This window comes from Mya arenaria, chromosome 11, assembly GCF_026914265.1.
Source record: "Mya arenaria isolate MELC-2E11 chromosome 11, ASM2691426v1".
Classification (NCBI taxonomy): Eukaryota; Metazoa; Mollusca; class Bivalvia; order Myida; family Myidae; genus Mya; species Mya arenaria.
Window position 1 is genome coordinate 64,699,804 of NC_069132.1, and position 18,474 is coordinate 64,718,277.

Consider the following 18,474-nt stretch of genomic DNA (forward strand, 5'->3'; position numbering starts at 1 on the left):
GTGAACTCTTTCTTTTTTGTTGAATGCTGTATATGTGTAACATAACATATGTAGTACACACTGTAAGAAAAATCTTAATATGTTTATAAATATTACTTTAAAACAATCATACGATGCATTACGTGTTTGGCAATGAAATCAAACGATGCATTACGTGTTTGGCAATGAAATCAAACGATGCATTACGTGTTTGGCAATGAAATCAAACGATGCAATACGTGTTTTTTAATGAAACCACACGATACATTTCGTGTTTTGCAATGAAATCAAACGATGCAATACGTGTTTTTTAATGAAACCACACGATACATTTCGTGTTTTGCAATGAAATCAAACGACGCATTTCGTGTTCAGCAATGAAATCACACGATGTATTACGTTTTTCGCAATAAAATCACACGATGTATTACGTCATTCGCAATGAAATCGGACGAAGTATTACGTGTTTCGCAATGAAATCTCACGATGCATTACGTGTTAAGCAATAATATCCCACGATGTATTACGTGTTTCGCAATGAAATTTCACGATGTATAACGTGTTTCGCAATGAAATCACACGATGTATTACGTGTTTAGTAATGAAATCTCACGATGCATTACGTGTTAAGCAATAAAATCACACGATGCATTACGTGTTCAGCAATGAAATCTCACGATACATTACGTGTTAAGCAATAAAATCACACGATGCATTACGTGTTCAGCAATGAAATCACACGATGCATTACGTGTTAAGCAATAAAATCACACGATGTATTACGTGTTTAGTAATGAAATCTCACCATGCATTACGTGTTCAGCAATGAAATCTCACGATGCATTACGTGTTCAGTAATGAAATCACACGATGTATTACGTGTTAAGCAATAAAATCACACGATGTATTACGTGTTCAGCAATGAAATCACACGATGCATTACGTGTTAAGCAATAAAATCACACGATGCATTACGTGTTAAGCAATAAAATCACACGATGCATTACGTGTTTAGTAATAAAATCTCACGATGCATTACGTGTTCAGCAATTAAATCACACGATGTATTACGTGTTAAGCAATAAAATCTCACGATGCATTACGTGTTCAGCAATGAAATCTCACAATGCATTATGTGTTAAGCAATAAAATCTCACGATGCATTACGTGTTCAGCAATGAAATCACACGATGCATTACGTGTTTAGTAATGAAATCACACGATGCATTACGTGTTAAGTAATAAAATCTCACCATGAATTACGCGTTTTGCAATGAAATCACACGATGCATTACGTGTTTAGCAATAAAATCTCACGATGTATTACGTGCTTGGCAATGAAATCTCACGATGCATTACGTGTTTAGTAATGAAATCACACGATGAATTACGTGCTTGGCAATGAAGTCCAACGATGCATTACGTGTTTAGTAATGAAATCACACGATGAAATACGTGCTTGGCAATGAAATCCCACGATGTATTACGTGTTTCGCAATGAAATCCAACGATGTAATACGTGTTTCACAATGAAATCACATGATGCAATACGTGTTTCGCAATGAAATCCAACGATGCATTACGTGTTCTGCAATGAAATCTCACGATGTATGACGTGTTGAGGAAAGAAATCCCACGATGTATGACGTGTTGAGGAAAGAAATCCCACGATGTATGACGTGTTGAGCAAAGAAATCCCTCGATGTATTACGTGTTTAGCAATTAAATCTCACGATGTATGACGTGTTTAGCAATGAAATCACACGATGTATTACGTGTTTTGCAATGAAATCTCACGTTGCATTACGTGTTTCGCAATGAAATCTCACGATGTATTACGTGTTTGGCCATAAAATCACACGATGTATTACGTGTTTAGAAATAAAATCCCACGATGTATTACGTGTTTGGCCATAAAATCACACGATGTATAACGTGATTCGCAATGAAACCACACGATGCATTATGTATTAAATGCAATTAAACGATGTATTACGTGTTTTGCAATGAAATCCCACGATGTATTACGTGTTAGGCAATGATATCACAATATGTATTACGTGTTTGGCAAGGAAATCTCACGATGTATTACGTGTTTGGCAATGCAGGAATTTGGCTTGTCCACTGCATCGAACTCATCGTCACCTTAGTGCAAAAACTCAATATCTGCTTCTATATCTATATGCAGTTAATGAGTTATTTCACTTAGGTCACGATATTTAAAATACATTCTGGAATGCCCTCTACTCTAAAAAAATTGTCAAATATTAAACTCGAGTTTCAAGAAGAAGTGTGATTCGAGTATAGGTTTTAAAATGCCTATTAAATGCGTGTAAATGCGAAAGGAGCAGCAGAAAAACCACACTACTTAGACGTTCTGACTGAGCGAACGTAAATGTTCGTCTGTTTCTTGTGTGTTGTTGTTTTTCAGTAGAACATGTTGCATTCAAAATAATAATTAAAACAACGGTCTTGCGTGTTGCTAAACGTGTGCGTATTGTCTCTTGCAACATCGGTACCAAGTTTTAAAGTTTTGGACGACGCCGATACCACCGCCGACGACACCAAGTCTAACACAATAACCCGACCTTTTCAATTCAAATGACATACTTTTAATTATGGGATGATTAAAACAAGAACAGTTAAAGATGACTTGAAAGTAACTTTATTTTGCATCAAGTGAAAATTAAAGTTTACAAATTATGTGAGTTATGACAAAAAGTGTAGAAAAGAGAACACATTTCTCAAGCAATATGATTTTTGGATTGTTACTTACTTTCTTGCCTTCGTAAAGAAGAAACATTCGACATACAAAATGAAAGTGCAACAATCAACCATTTACAACCAGATAATAACAAAAGATCAAGTATTCCAATGGCGATGTATCGCCCTAAGTAAATTTTCATATGGGAACAAAATGTAAAAAAATTGACAGGATTGTTAGGTCCACAATATACATGTATCTCGGTACGAAATAACGTGATACGAACTGTCCATGTTTTGTGTAGTTATACATTCTACTTATATACTCAAAGTCTCGAAAACATTGTAGTTCTATTTAATTGTTAAGCTCAAAATCAAACTCAATGTAAAGTTTTTTTGTCCATTTTCATTACATTTCCATACATTTTAGTAATGTAAACAAACTCATGTGTAATATTCTTGTCCGTTGGATTGACCTCCTTTATCAGCGACGGAGAAAGGCGGCGTTCAAAAATGTAGTCTGCCTACATTACATTCACTGCAAGAATGGTAGAGATCCCTTTAAATTTTATACAGTATCACAATAAATATTTAAACTGCTACATAATTTCTGAAAATGTGTTGAAACACTGAGGACTACAGTCCGACAGAACGATGTGTATCCAAGAAGTCGCATAAATGAAAGGGGCTGTACTCCGTATGATAAAACAGCGGGAAAAAAGAAAATTGTCGGAAACTGACATAAACTTCGCATCGATGTGCACGATGCATTAAAACTTACTAAATGAAGAACCACATAGTTTACAATTAATTTTAGTTTAGCAGTTATTTCGTATTTTTCCATTAAAAAAAAGATTACTGGGTATGTCTACCAGGTAGAATTCATTCCTTATGCGTGATTGGCTAGTCGGTGTTATCACGTGATATTACCGAGGTAGGTGTATAGCTTAATTATGTCACCCGATTAGAGTTAGCCGTCGTAGCTCAATGGATACGACGCTGGACTGCAATTTTGCGACACGGGTTCGTACCCGGTCTCCGCCCAAATTTCTTTTTAAAATTTTGGTACTTTTTTACATTTATGATATCAAAGCGTAATACATTCTATTAGATAATTGTCCTGAGATTTGTTACAGAAAAAACTTTTTTTTTGCCAATCTGGTGTACAGTCCCTTTAAGCTTCAAAATTTACTTGCCGTTGAATTGTTCTCCTTTATCAATGACGGAGTCAGGAAGCCTTCAAAAATGTTTGCCTATTACGTGCACTGCAAGAATGGTACATATCCTTTTTATTGCATAAACATTTGAACTGATACATGATTTCTGAACATGTGTTTTAACACGTAGGCCTACCGTCCTACAAAACAATGTGTATCCAAGAAGTTAAATTTATAAACCTACACAACGTGTAGAATTTTATAAGAGACGATTTTCAGAATAGAAGTATTTCAAAAATGTCACTACACTTGACTCATTTTCGGCAATGGCGTCATATATATTTGAACGATTTCGATAAAAAAGAAGAGTGAAATTACAGCATAATTCCATATAATTTTATTCTGGTATAACCATTCTATACATTATAATGATAATATGAATTAAATAATGTGCTCTATAAAGTCAGTCATCATCAAACACATTAAAGGGGCTGTACTCCGTATGATGAAATAGCTAAAAAAAGAAAATTGTCGAAAACTGATATAAACTTGGTATCGATGTGTACAATGCATCGAAACTTACTAACTGAAGTACCACATAGTTTACAATTAATTTATTGTTCGCAGTTATTTCGTATTTTTCCATTAAAAAAGATTACTAGGTATGTCTACCTAGTAGAATTCATTATTTTTTTCATGGTCATACATGTATCGAATTTATATCTTATCATGAAAAAGAGGGAGACAGTTATTTTAAATATCTTTACAAAATATGAGGGATAAAAGGGATATTCAATATAGTGCCAGATTTCAAAGTCTGTGCCTTGGACAAGCATATCGTAAAAATAAATTACAAACGATTTTGGGGAACTCAGTATAATCAATTTAATTTAACAAAAAACCTAGAGAAATTCCACTGGCTGACATGCGTTGCGTATTAAATGTTTCACAAATAGTCGTACGTGAGAACATTCATGTCTTCATATTGAAGGTTATCAAAAAGTTTTCAAACAAGTGTTTTGAAATGATATAACAGAAATGTTTTGTTATGACATATGTACAGAAAATTGTACATTGTTACATTTAAAACTAAATGATATTGCAACTTCCAATTAAATGGTATTTGACTGTGTTGGAAATTTGTTAATTTCTGGTCCCCACTTAGTATTATCTACAAGTCCAGAGACAAGATCTCCGAACCTTTACGATTAAGTGTAACATTTTAGGGTCCACCGCTGCAGGTATCTTCAAGGTTATTGGGTCCACCCTTTAAATACAAAAAAATCATATGAACTGGTAAGGTAATATCAAATACTCAACGACCGGATCGGCCTTCAAATGAATTAATAAAGCCCAAACTCGCAACAAAATAAGAGATGATAAGATAAAAGTATTACCGAATGCCATTAGCTTCAGTTTGTTCAGGGTTACAAGGGTACGAAAACGAAACGAAATTTTTTTTACAGATAATCTTCATAAACCAAACGCCAGATTGGGCTCGCCGTTCCAGTTTTGTAATGCAATCTCCTCTTGTTGGAGGTCTTTATCCATGTGTCATTGACCCAGATTATAGCAATGTTTTGCGGTAAGGGCTGATAAGTCTGTGTCTGTTTCATTACATTTCATTAAAAAATCTTAGTGGTTGCTTCAGTAATCATAAATTTGTAAACACGGCACAATTGGCTACACGTTTTTTTTATTTTCCCAAATTCTGTAAATATCTAATAATGGCTTAAGATCAGTTTACACAAATATGTAGCAAGATAACGAAATTTTGACATTGCCATAAAGTAAATTGTAAAACGATAATCCGCTCCGGATTAAAAGAAGAAATTGCAAGAAGCGCGGATAATTCAATCTAAAGTAAAGCTAACAAGTTTTGCTTTCCCTTGATGATAATTCAATTTTATCAAAATTTGTTAAATTACCGATCTTTATAGAAACGGGCAGCATAAATTTAACTTAGGGGGCGCAACTTTTGACATGCGCACTTGCTTAAGATCCGAAATAAGTTTAGTTGAAATGTGGGTGGGGGCATTCAATAAAAAAAAACATTTTTACAATATTTATTCTGGAATGGTGTATCTTGGTAACTTTTATCTACTTATCTATTTATTTCTCCGATATTGACAGACCAAGTAAATTTGTCCCTGTACCCCTTTTATTCCGCTAGTCATATGCATATTATACTGCAATCTTTGACTGTTTGACATATATAGTATTACATGATAACATTTTCAGGCTACTCCGTACGTGGCCCCGATTCCAGGCGGTGTCCACGACGGATTGGTTATACATGTTAAAGGAATAGCCGAAAAGGACAAGAATAGGTTAGTATGAGTTTCCATCAGGCTTGTAGTAGGGTAATAATACTTGATCTGTATAATACAGAGGATGATTTCTCATATTTACAGTCATATGAACATACACGTATATAATTGATTTTTTAAAATTTGTAATGCGGATGGAATTTTTAATACTTAGATTTTTTTTGAATTACGTACAATTTTTAATATCTGGCTTTTGTGCATTGTCTTGCTTCTGGATTGTGCAACTCATTAACAATATGAGGTTGTTATAACTTTCTTTTATATGTTTGTCCAGGTTCTCGATAGCGCTTCAGTGCGGTGACAAAAGAGCTTCAGTTCCATTCTATTTCAACCCAAGGTTCAATGAAAATCAGGTGCGAATGTTTGTTTGTCCGTACATATTCGATTAAAATGAAAAGATGCTCATTAAAACATAGAGTAGAAAAAAATGTGTGCGTATATGTAATTAAGTTATTCATATTTTTCTCAAATATATATTTAACACAAAATTAATTTCACTTAAAAAACACACATGAAAATAGCAGTATGGGCAGTAATGTACCTGTTCATATAACTTAGCACTGATATTTTAATGGTTCCAAAGTTAGAAGTGTTTACGCATAAACTTAGTTCCGCACTTAAAATCAAAACGAATCATTATTAACAGATGAGTCCATGCAAACTTGTTATCGTCTTTTACCCTTTTCCCTGTGTTTACAAATGCAGGTGATTAGGAACACGCTGGAAAAAGACTCGTGGGGTACGGAGGAGCGGCAAGGTGGATTCCCCTTTACCGAGGGATCTTCCTTCGACATCGAAATCCACGTCAATCCCCAATACTACTCGGTTAGTAATGACGTTAAAATAATAAAAGACAAATACTGAATAAAGATATAAATTATGTATGTTGCTTTTACCAGGCTCCAATATCACAATCATTACGTCATTTTTTGTTTTCAGTCTCACCTCAATTCACATATAAGTAAGGTGTGATTCAAAATTATAAATGCTTAGATCTTTTTAAAAGAGCATTCTGGTATGTATTGTGTTGACAAGCTTTAATGCTCAATATATTTGAGGATAATAATTTTAAAGTATAATATGTACTTGCTTAATAACTCAAAATTAATAAAATGATCTTAAATACTTTTTTTGCTCTACGATGATTTTTTTCGTTGAATATTGGGCTATTTTTTATCAACATAATCTATAAAATATATTAGGGAATGCACTTGTAAAAAGTGTTTTATAATGTTATGTGGTAAAATGAGTTGAAATTAAGAATTAAGTATCTTTGGTATGTTGGGGCCTGGACTGTGCCTGAAAGTGCTTAGGGCTAAGCATTTTTTATGAATATTTCTTAAATAAGCAACACTTCACACCTTCCTTTAGCAACGTTATTGAACGTTTTACCATAGTCGTATAAATCAACTTTAAAAACAACTCTACTCATACAGACATAAACAGTTGACACATGGCCCAACTTCAGACGCGAAATGTCACCGGCTCAGAAAAAAATGCGGCCTGTCCGGAGATCGAACCCGGGATCCATGCTTGCAAGATAGAGGCTCTACAAAGTAACCGGTCCGAATAACACACATTTCTTCTGACCTGTTGAAGTCAATACCGTCACACGTATAATATTTACCAAACTATTACATCCCAGGTACACGTGAACGGCAACCATTTCTGTGACTACAGTCACCGGTTGCCGAAGGAATCCGTGACGCACATCTCGTGTGAGCAAGGCATCAGCATTAAGGAATTTCGGTTCGAGGGAGGATACCTACAGCCGGTGAGTTATGCATGATTTAAGAAAGCATACACATAGCCTATTGCATATACGTGTTTGCGACTTAAAGCTGCACTCTCACAGATATACCGTTTTTACAGCTTTTTTTTGTCTTGGAAAGAGCAAATTTTTGCGTTAATATCTGCAAACCTGATAAAAGATTGCTGACAAAAGATCAGATCGCAGATTTGCATATTTCCGTTCGAAAATTAATGTTTTATGGCTTAAACCGTTACTCACGGTTTAAGAAAAATGAATAAAACATTAAAATTTGAACTTAGATATATAAATATGCGATCTATTTTTTGTCAGCCGTCTCATATAATTAATTTACATGAATTTTCGCAAAAATTGGCTCGTTCCAAGACAAAACATAAAAAAGTTGTAAAAACGGTATATCTGTGAGAGTGCAGCTTTAAGGTTTGCTTTGATTATTTAAATGCATGGCTTTTCATGACCTAAGAAAATCACACAGAGACATAATTATAAACTCTGATGTAAGCAAAAGTTATTGAATTGGATTTCTTTATAAATTGAATGTGATTTAACAAAATTTTCCCAATTCTTCTGTTATCCCTTGGACCATGATTACGAACAAACTCATGTCTGAGTTCAGAGCCAAGTGGCAAAACTACAGACCTTCATTTCATTGTAATTTTCCTTCTTGGTGCATATCGATTAAGGAATTTAGTAAACAATATCACTTTTTTTAACTGACATTTATTTTTTGTGAAACGAATGGATTGAAGATGATTTCATTGTAATTTAAGTGCTTTTCTGTGTCTGAGTCTAGACTCGGACTTGAGACTGTTCGTTATCATGGCCCCAGCAGAAAACAAAAACCTTTTTCTTAACATGCGGTTACCTTTTTGAAAGGTTCGGTCACTGCTCAGTCTTTAAAGGGACTTGCAATACTTTTGCCCTTCAGATTAATTGAAATTCGTCCACTATTTAATTTTATTAGACGACTTTTTTCTCCTCCGACACAGCCATTTCCTTAGCAAAATTTATTTTTTAAACTATGTTTTTGTGCTTAATAAAACCACCAGGCCAGTAGCTTAGAATTAAAAAAGCTCGGTTTATTGGAATAAAGATCATGGCCTACAACCACCATACTAATTCTCCAGAATATGCATGGTTCATTATGCGTTACTTTCATTTGATAACGTTTGTTATGTTTTTTCGAAAGTTTTTATGTACTTCCGAATACCTTCAGATAAGATTTTATGCTGATCCGCTCTTTCGATACATTTGCTTTTTTGGGCAAAATCGGTGAAACAAAAAAAAGTAAAAAGATAGCGGCTGTACTTGAGATTGAAAAAAATAAATAAATATAACTCTGACATACGGTGTCTAGCAAGATAAACTAGACGTCTCGACCGAATGCAACACTTCCTCCATGTAGACATCTGTCGGTGAAATTGTTAGTGGCAGTATCGATCAGGGCTGGTTGGAAAGTAGTTGTATATACTTTATCTTTGTATATACTCACATACATAATTAGCGGTCATTAGTTGTATCTTATAACATTTCTCACCATTTACAACGGTCAAAGTTGAAGTAAAATTGAAGTATCCCGGTACACAGATCTAGTTGTATATTGATCTACATGACCAAGATTAGGAGCAAAACACGTAGGTGTCCGTATTAGTCCGAGCTGGTGAAATATTTATTTTATGTAATTATATATAACTATATAAAAGAATATTACAATCTCTGACTGATACTGCCAACTATGGCAAAAACTCACACCGTTAGGCAATTCAATTTTGAAAAACCTGTTAAATTCAATCTCATATATTGCAAAATATGGAATAGGACTGTTTATTGACTGTCATCAAAGGGAACATAATGTCGCAGAACTTCAGTAAATGCACATCTTCTGCAGGGCCTTTTATAGCAGCTTTTTTATTAACCAGGTTTTCAATGAAAACCAGGTTATTAGAATGGGAGGAGTGTAGGGGGGCTGATTTGAAGCTAGCTTGGAATTGATTTTCCGGGGGATGGAGTCAAGGTCAAGGTACCTGTTACTGGTTTCCTACCTATAACTTTAGTTGGAATTGATTTATAGTAATGGCAGTTGGTATGTAGGTAGCCTATCTGAAGAGCTAGCTTGGGATTGCTTTTGAGGGGGATGTGGTCAAGGTCATGGTCATTGTTACTTAACTACAAAATGGTTTCCGTCCAACATGTAAGGTTAGAATTGATGGATAATGATGAAAGTTGGTGTATAAGTAGCTTATGTGAAGAGCTAGTTTGGGATTGCTTTTGAGGGGGATGTGGTCAAGGTCATGGTCACTGTAAATAAAATACAAAATGGTTCCGTCCAACATGTGAGGTTAGAATTGATGGATAATGATGAAAGTTGGTGTGTAAGTAGTTCATGTAAAGAGCTAGCTTGGGATTGCTTTTGAAGGGGTGGGGTCAAGGTCACTGTAACTAAATATACTAGAAAAATGGTTTGCGACTAATTTCTTAAGGCTGCTACTTTTTCTCAAATCATACAAGAAATTATTTTGCTTTAATTTCTAAAACCTGTTTTCGTCGCATTGCGGCTTTTTTTAGTTAATAAAGTTTTACATCAGTTATAATAAAAAATCAGAAACACACAAAAACAATGGTGAAGGTAAAAAGCTTCCATTAACATTCTATGTTAAAATAAAAAAATCAGACCAAAATTAAATAATTTTTTGAGAGATTGAATGAACCATACTTAATATTTGAATACAATATCATACCTTTATTAGAAGCCAGCACAAGAAAACGAGTGGGGGAGGGGGGGGGGGTCATGTAACACCTCAGAAGAATCTCTCCATTTGATTTGAAAAATAAACTAAATCATTCACATTGCCCGACATGAATTTCGATCTGAAATGACCACCACTTTGGGAGCAGTAATTGTTTTAATATACAAAGGTTTACATAGATATGCAGCAAGAATATAATGTCTAGGGATACTTCTTTTAGAAATAAAGACATTCTTAAATTCACAGCGTATATATTTGACACCATAAATGTTTTATATGGTAATGGTCACGTCATTCCTTAAAATGTATAAATTTACAATTACTTTGAATTTGATTGATTTTGTTTCTGCAGCTCTGATCAATTTGAATTTTAAAAGATGGCTTATCAGCTGGCATGATCACTTAAAGGTGTTATGCTGTAAAATATACTACTGAGTGTTTCACAAACAGTAAAACAAAGTTTTTGGTAAGTATATTTTGTTGATTTAAATCAGACCTGGTCGACCAAATTTTTTAAATGTGCCGGCTATCTTGCCTAGGATATTACCAATAAGTTCATGCACTTTTATAAAAACAAAAATCAAATTTTCGAAAATTCAAATATTGCATAGGAATAGCACAGTCAAAATTAAGTTTAGTTGAATCTCTTAATTTCGAAATGTATTGAGTACTAATAGTGCGATTCAAAAGCACCAATTCTTTTATTTTTCATTGAGAAGTAATGATAAATAAAGGAAATTGTCCAAGGTACATTAATTATACAGTATGTAAAACACACAATTAATATTGTTTTTGATACAAGGCAAGCCCCACTCTGGCAACGGCCACGGCCACCAACCTCCCCAACATGGAAAAAAACTCGCCCAGGTTGGACAATATAGGGGCGGCCTTCAAGAGTTCGTAGGTGTAGTGCTTAATGAAAAGGCCCATGCTGGCCTACATTGTACTCGTGTAGGCGCATGTATCTCAACCTACGACACCTCCCATTTTCACAACGATCTTTGCTTATTCATTTGGTTTACCATGTCTGTTGTTAATATAAAATAATTTAGCTATCCCTCCTGATATGTACCAATAACCATAACCATTTTAACATTGGATCATCTCTTACATGCCATACCCCCCTGCAAACGTAACTTTATAAACACTCCTCACACTAAGTTATTTGTTCAGTACCATTCAATTCGACAAGAGCCACATCTTCTTATAACCTAAAAACACATAGGAATCATTTTGGGCAATAATATGGAAACAGTACGTAGGGTCATATTCAAAAAGAGTTGTTTTTTTTTCAGAATATTTTCATGTTCAAAACTACAAAAAAATACTGTACATGGCTGCATTCTATTCTACCGAGAGACCTTTATTTTGTTCTACTTCTGTAAAGTGAGAAAAGCAATCTTAGGTCGTTCATTCGCGTATCAAAAACTTGAACACTAATCAGTGTTACCATTTTTACATTCATTTTAATTATTATATTTCCCAAATATACTTAGAAATAGACTCAAAATATTGGCTAAAATGGTGAAAATGTATGAAAAGTACGAATTTGCACAAAAGAAATGGTAAACAATAATGAAACTAGGTAAACTCGATCCGATTGACAGGCTACAGCAACCATGTATGGACATTGTATATGAACTATAATAAAAATGTTTCAGTTTCAGTTTTCAATATTTACCATGTGTTAATAACATGACATATTTTGTGCAAGCTTATAAAAAGTAATTTTATTTAATTGCCGACATTTTATTATTTTTCAGACTTATACCTACCCTGGGTCGGGACCAATCTTTAACCCGGTACGTGAATTATTATGTTATCATGTTTTTAAGACCTTTACATAACTTCCCGATTGTATTAAAACAAAATAAATGAATATTACGATGAAACTGTGTTTGTCTGTGACAGCCTGTTCCATTTGTCCACAACCTTGGCGGCTTGTATCCCAACAAGATGGTCGTCATCAGTGGCATTCCCCTACCGAAAGCTAGCAGGTATTTACATAGTGTTAGAAAAGTTGTTTTGGATACTTAGTTTTAAATATTTTAATGTGTACAAAAACATAAAAGGATGTAACCGAAGAAATTGAAAGGTAGTTTTTTTTCTAGTGGCAATACATATAATTTAATAACTGTTTTGAATGTTATATATTATACGTTTGTGTATCTAGTACGTTTGGACACTTGAAAGGTGCCTCCAAACTGGGTTTATCTTATTTAATTTTCGACAACTGGGATTGTCCCTGAAGTTATCATTGTACTATTTGAATAATAAAATGGATACTATAGGGACAAGCCCAATAGCCAAGCATTTAACAAATAGCAATGGCTAATGCCTGACAGACACAAACACTGACCGAAATATACAACAACGCAGATAGAAAAGATACATTGGAAGACACATTGGTTTTTAATATACTTCGTATGCATTGAGTAGTTTAATGTTGAATATTGTAATCTGTAAATATCTTAATATTAATTAATATGAAAGGATTGAAATGAGGAAATTAAAAAAAAAAGATTGTTCTTGTGGTGATAAAATATATCAATAACTTTCTGGATTTCAGTGTGAATCATAATGTAAATACATATTTTCAAACATTGTCGTGGAGAAATAGTTGTTTTTAATATACTTTTTATAAGCAGCAGTTAAGGCCTCATATATAAGTCTAAAAGTTTTGGAAGCGACTGTCTTTCTCAAATGCCAGAAACAAAATAAACATCGACATAATGCCATTAGAATTCTAAGTTACCTTGAATATAGCTAGAGATCTTAATGATTCATTTTAAAACAAGACAATGCTTGCAATGTTGTTTGTCTAGGTTCACGATTAACTTTGAAAATGGTCCCGACATCGCGTTCCACTTGGACGTCAGGATTGATTACGGCGATTGTAAGAACGTTGTCGTACGGAACAGCAAAACAGCTCAAGGCTACCAACAAGAAGAAAGGGACCTTGCATGGTTTCCATTTAGCCCTGACGCTTGGTTTCAAATGATGATAATGGTCGAAATGTCAGCATTTAAGGTATTCCATAGCACAGCCGTGTTCTAGCTCAAGGTCTATGCAACTCTCAAGCAATGCCAGCATGTTATGTATTTTAACCATGTACACTATAACATAACCCGTCCTATATAACCAATTCCCTTCAATAATTTACTTAACAAACAGTTTGTTACGAAAGTTTGCTTTCGTATCCCTTATGGCATGCGGTCATCCTGCGCTTATTTATGTAGCATTGTTCAATTTTGACGGAAAACGATAATTAAATCCACTGATGGCCGGATGATAAAAGTCCGAAATACCCTTCGCGATTCAAACTGGTGTACATGGGACGCTTGATTCAAGTGGCAAAAAACACCATGGACTATATGCCTGTCACTATCCTATTAACATACTGATGTTTAAACAATAAATAAGATGATGGCCCAAACGTTTAAGTGTGGTATAGGACTATATGAACTATGGGAATAGGTGAAGGGCACATAAATAAAAGTTTAAAATGTGCCGAGAGCGCTTGTGCCCACACTGGGCGAGGAAACAAACATGTACCTATATCTTTATGGCGTCTTGTGTCATTTTGTTTTTGTAAATGTCACTTCGTAATCCCCTATCCCAATGCATTTAGTGGTACAATGCATGCCCCATTTCAAGCGTTTCTTAAGGTCTTTTGTTGCTTTGATTAGATACCATACGATAGGAAAATACATATATATATCATTTCCTTTTATTAACATACACGTTTTGTTTAGGGAAAATCGTTTTTTTCCAGACAATTTCAGCAATAATTCTATTCAAAATACACGGCTTATCACTTCAGTCGACGTATCCCCATGTATTTGAAGTTACAGTAAATGCTCTTTTTAATCGCGTCTAAAGGTTTTTCGGTGTTTTGATTAGATAGCATACGTTAGACAAGCTTTATGAACTTACACGTTTTAATTCTTTAAGGAAAATGATTCTATTTTTACGAGCAACTTTAGCAATAGATGGTCGTTTTCCCGCGGTGAGGACAAACATGTGGTCAGTTAATGTATGTAGAAACTATGTTTAGAATACCGGTCAGTTAATGTAGTTTAATCTATTTTTAGATTATCGGAACTTGTCTGTTTAATGAATGAGAATATGATTGTGCTTTTTAAAGTTTATTGAAAAATTTAATGTTATTAATGTTTTATGTAAGTACCTGTGTAGAAATAGTATAAGTGCTGTTAAGAATGCTTCGTACTCTTTGGATGTTAAACAGGTTTAAACCGAACTACTTTGCTTCACCAAACGTATGCATGACTCACTGTCGTATCAGGGCATACATGTGTGCTTATATAAATTGAAAGCCTAATGTCTAAAACTATGCCAAGAATACACTGGAACGAAGCTTTTATGCAAAAAAATGAAAACATCTCATTAGAAATATAAACGCCTAAAATCATAGAATGAATAGTATCTTGTTATTGTGTTGCAGGTAAATTACAATGTATAGTATTTGAAGCATTAGCAATGCGAAACCTGAAATACAACTATTTTAAACTTAGACAATTATTTTTGTTTCTTATCTCATAAAAGTCAAATAAAAAAGCACCATCATTTCTGAAACATCATGGGCTAAACTCAGAGTGAATATCAATATGTTATCTTCCTACCAGAGCCTCCTATCTTGACCCTCATTAATCTGATAAATATAACGGGATACATATTTACAGCGCGAAAATAGCCGAACAACAAAAAACTCATACTCGGACTGCAACACAACCAATCTATTTTTATGGTTTCTGCTAAACATAAAGCGCATTGAGACAAAAAAATGGGTTAAAACGACATGAATAGAAGTAGTTCTTTGGAGTTTGTGGTCTTAAGACTACCTGCGCGCATGCGCAGATAGTCTAAAAACTGCTTGCAAATAAAACAGTTAATAAATAAATCTAGAAAAGCAACTTTTAAAGATGAACTAATTTTTAAAATTGTCTCTTTTTTTGCGAAGAAGTACCTTTCTGTATTACATGTACGTTTATGTAAATTGAAAATTATCCCCTTTTTGTGAGGAAGTACAGCTACGTTCATGTTCGAATAACTGAGAACAACATGTAACCCTTTAACGACTTGACGTCCTATTCAACCCATGTCGTGTTATGCGTAGTTTCTTTTCCCGCTCGAATAGACTACAGTACAGGTGCAAATTTATGCACTTTATCATAGTGCCCTCTTAATGTACGGTTTTAATACAAACTTTCGGTATGCGTCCAAAGGCTCGTCACAGAGATGGTCAACAAATTATATTGACGACCGCTTCTTATCTATGCCTAATCAGCAATATTTACAGCTACCACTTCAGAGCTTTTGTTTTACTTCTTTTTTAAATCTTTGCTATATTAAAGCTGCATGCTCACAGATTTACCATTTTTACAACATTTTTTATTTTTTGTCTTGGAAAGAGCATTTTTTTGCGTAAATATCTGCAAACCATGATATAAGATTGCTGACAAAAAATCAGATCGTAGATTTTCATATCTCCGTTCGAAAATTAACGTTTTATGGCCTAAACCCTTACTAACGGTTTAAGAAAAATGCATAAAACATCAATTATTTAACTTAAGTACAAAAATCTGTGATCTAAGTTTTTGTCAGCAGTCTTATTTGACTGGTTTCCATGGATTTTCGCAAAAACTGGCTCGTTCCAAGACAAAAAATAAAAAAGTTGTCAAAACGTTCAATCTGTGAGATTGCAGCTTTAAGTCAAACAATGCTTAATCAAACTTCATTTGCAGGTGATAAAGGCATTCCTGTTTAATCATGTTGATGAATGATGAACAGTGTTTAAGTCCAAATAAACTTTTTATATTCTAGTATTTTCTTTTCATGATCTACACATAGCTTTCCATAGCAACGCCATTAAATGAGATGAGATACACACATGTTGTTGGTGAACATGTCCATTTTCTGTAATTGTACAACCATAGTAAATTTTGTGCATTGTCTTGACTTTATAAGGTTGCTGTGAACAACCAGCATTTGTTGGAGTACCGCCACCGTCTTCAGCCATTGGGTCGCTTCGACACCCTCGGAATCACTGGAGACCTTCGTCTGACAGAGTTCCGTTTCCAAGGCTAAACGCAAACCGTTCCTGCCATTGATGTGACGTCACAGTCGATTTGAATTACTTCAATCAATGAATGTGACGTCCGTTTGCCATTGCAGAGCTTTGTAAAAGTGAACAATATGGTGTGTTTTTTAATGTTTTTAATGAAAAGTAATTGGCATTTCGTCTTCAGTTTTATTTGTGATCATGTTTGTTCTTTGTGTTAATTTCATACTTAAACTTACTTTAAAATTGTTTGTAGAAGACAAGATTTGTATAAAAAACGACAAAATGGTGAAACATGCTTTAATATGTATTTTTTTTGTCAGAAGGACAATAATTGCATGTATGTGTGAAATATAACTATCACTGAATATTGTCAAAAAAACCTTAAAGGATATTGTGCTCTTACTTACATTGAATGTAAAAAGGTGGTGTGTTTCAAATGTATGACATAACACATGTTTCATACTTTGCTTAAAAGAAATCATACACGTGTGTACACAAAATAACAACACACGATGTATTACGTGTTTCGCAAAGCAGAAGTTCCTTCAGCTTGTTCACTGCATCGAACAAATACATATTTGAAATAAACTCAGAAATTCCCTCTGCTCACACCTTTCCTTATACTATCAAACTCTATTGTCAAGAAGTGTTGAGGATCTCTCTGGGAGTTTCCGAGGTTTAAAAATGCCTGTTAAATGCGAGGAAAAAGGAAAGAAAACGCCGCACAACCACACTAGTTCGACGTTCAGACTTAGCGAACGTAAAGGTTTGTCTGTTCTTGTGTAATTATTCAGTAGAACATGTTGCATTCAAAATTATTATTAAAGCAACGGTCATGCGTATTGCTGTACATGTGCGTACCGTCTCGGGCACAATGTGTGCCAAGTTCAAATTTGTTGACGAGGCCGATGCTGCCGCCAACGACACAAAGGCTAACATAATAACCCGACATTTTCAATTCGAAAGATATATTTTTAATTATGGGATAATTTAAATCAACAACAATAAAGATGACTTGAAAGTTACTATAGTTTGCGTCAGGTAAACATTATAGTTTACAAAATGCGTGAGCTATGACTAAAAGTGTACCAACGAGAACGCATTTCTTAAGCAATACGATTTTGAGATTGTTATTTACTTTCTTGCCTTTGTAAAGAAAAAAACATTCGACACACCAAATAAGAGTGCAACAACCAAGCATTTACAACCAGATAGTAAGGAAAACTTAAGGTGTTCTTATTGGTACAACATATAAAAACTTTATGTCAGTGATTGGTACGAAACTTCCACAATGTACATGTACGTATTACGGAACGAAATTACATTATACGAACTGTCCATGTATTGCGAAGCTATAGATTCTACTTTTATACTCCAAGTCTCGAAAACATCATATTTTATTTAATTTTAATGCTGAAAGCAAACTCAATGTAAAGCAACTGTTTTTGTCCATTTCCAAACTATTTCTAAATATCATCACAATGTAAACATTTCAATGTGAAATTTACTTGTCCGTGGAATTGAACTCCCTTATCAGCGACGGAGGCATGCGGCGGTTTTAAATTGTAGTTTGCATTCACTGCAAGATTGGTAAATATCCCTTAAGCTTCGTTTAATTGAACACTTTATCACGTTAAATATTTGAACTGCTTCACGATTTTCGAAATGTGTTATAACACTGAGGACCACCATCAGACAGATC

At 34.2% G+C, this 18,474-nt stretch overlaps 1 protein-coding gene across 1 annotated transcript; it reads left to right on the top strand.

The window, feature by feature from the left end:
- Positions 1 to 5,861: 5,861 nt before the first annotated feature.
- LOC128208693 (galectin-4-like) lies at positions 5,862 to 16,923 on the top strand. The gene is made up of 9 exons (XM_052912240.1): positions 5,862 to 5,867; positions 6,081 to 6,169; positions 6,444 to 6,522; positions 6,875 to 6,994; positions 7,815 to 7,943; positions 12,451 to 12,489; positions 12,599 to 12,684; positions 13,513 to 13,717; positions 16,676 to 16,923. The coding sequence occupies exons 1-9, from the start codon at positions 5,862 to 5,864 to the stop codon at positions 16,793 to 16,795; spliced, it is 873 nt and encodes a 290-aa protein (XP_052768200.1). The 3' UTR covers positions 16,796 to 16,923.
- The last annotated feature ends 1,551 nt before the right edge of the window (positions 16,924 to 18,474 follow it).

Excerpts from the sequence above, each read along its gene's own strand:
- LOC128208693 (XM_052912240.1), top strand. Across the intron at positions 6,523-6,874 it reads CAAGGTTCAATGAAAATCAG|GTGATTAGGAACACGCTGGA; the intron begins GTGCGAATGTTT and ends TTACAAATGCAG. Across the intron at positions 12,490-12,598 it reads CGGGACCAATCTTTAACCCG|CCTGTTCCATTTGTCCACAA; the intron begins GTACGTGAATTA and ends TGTCTGTGACAG.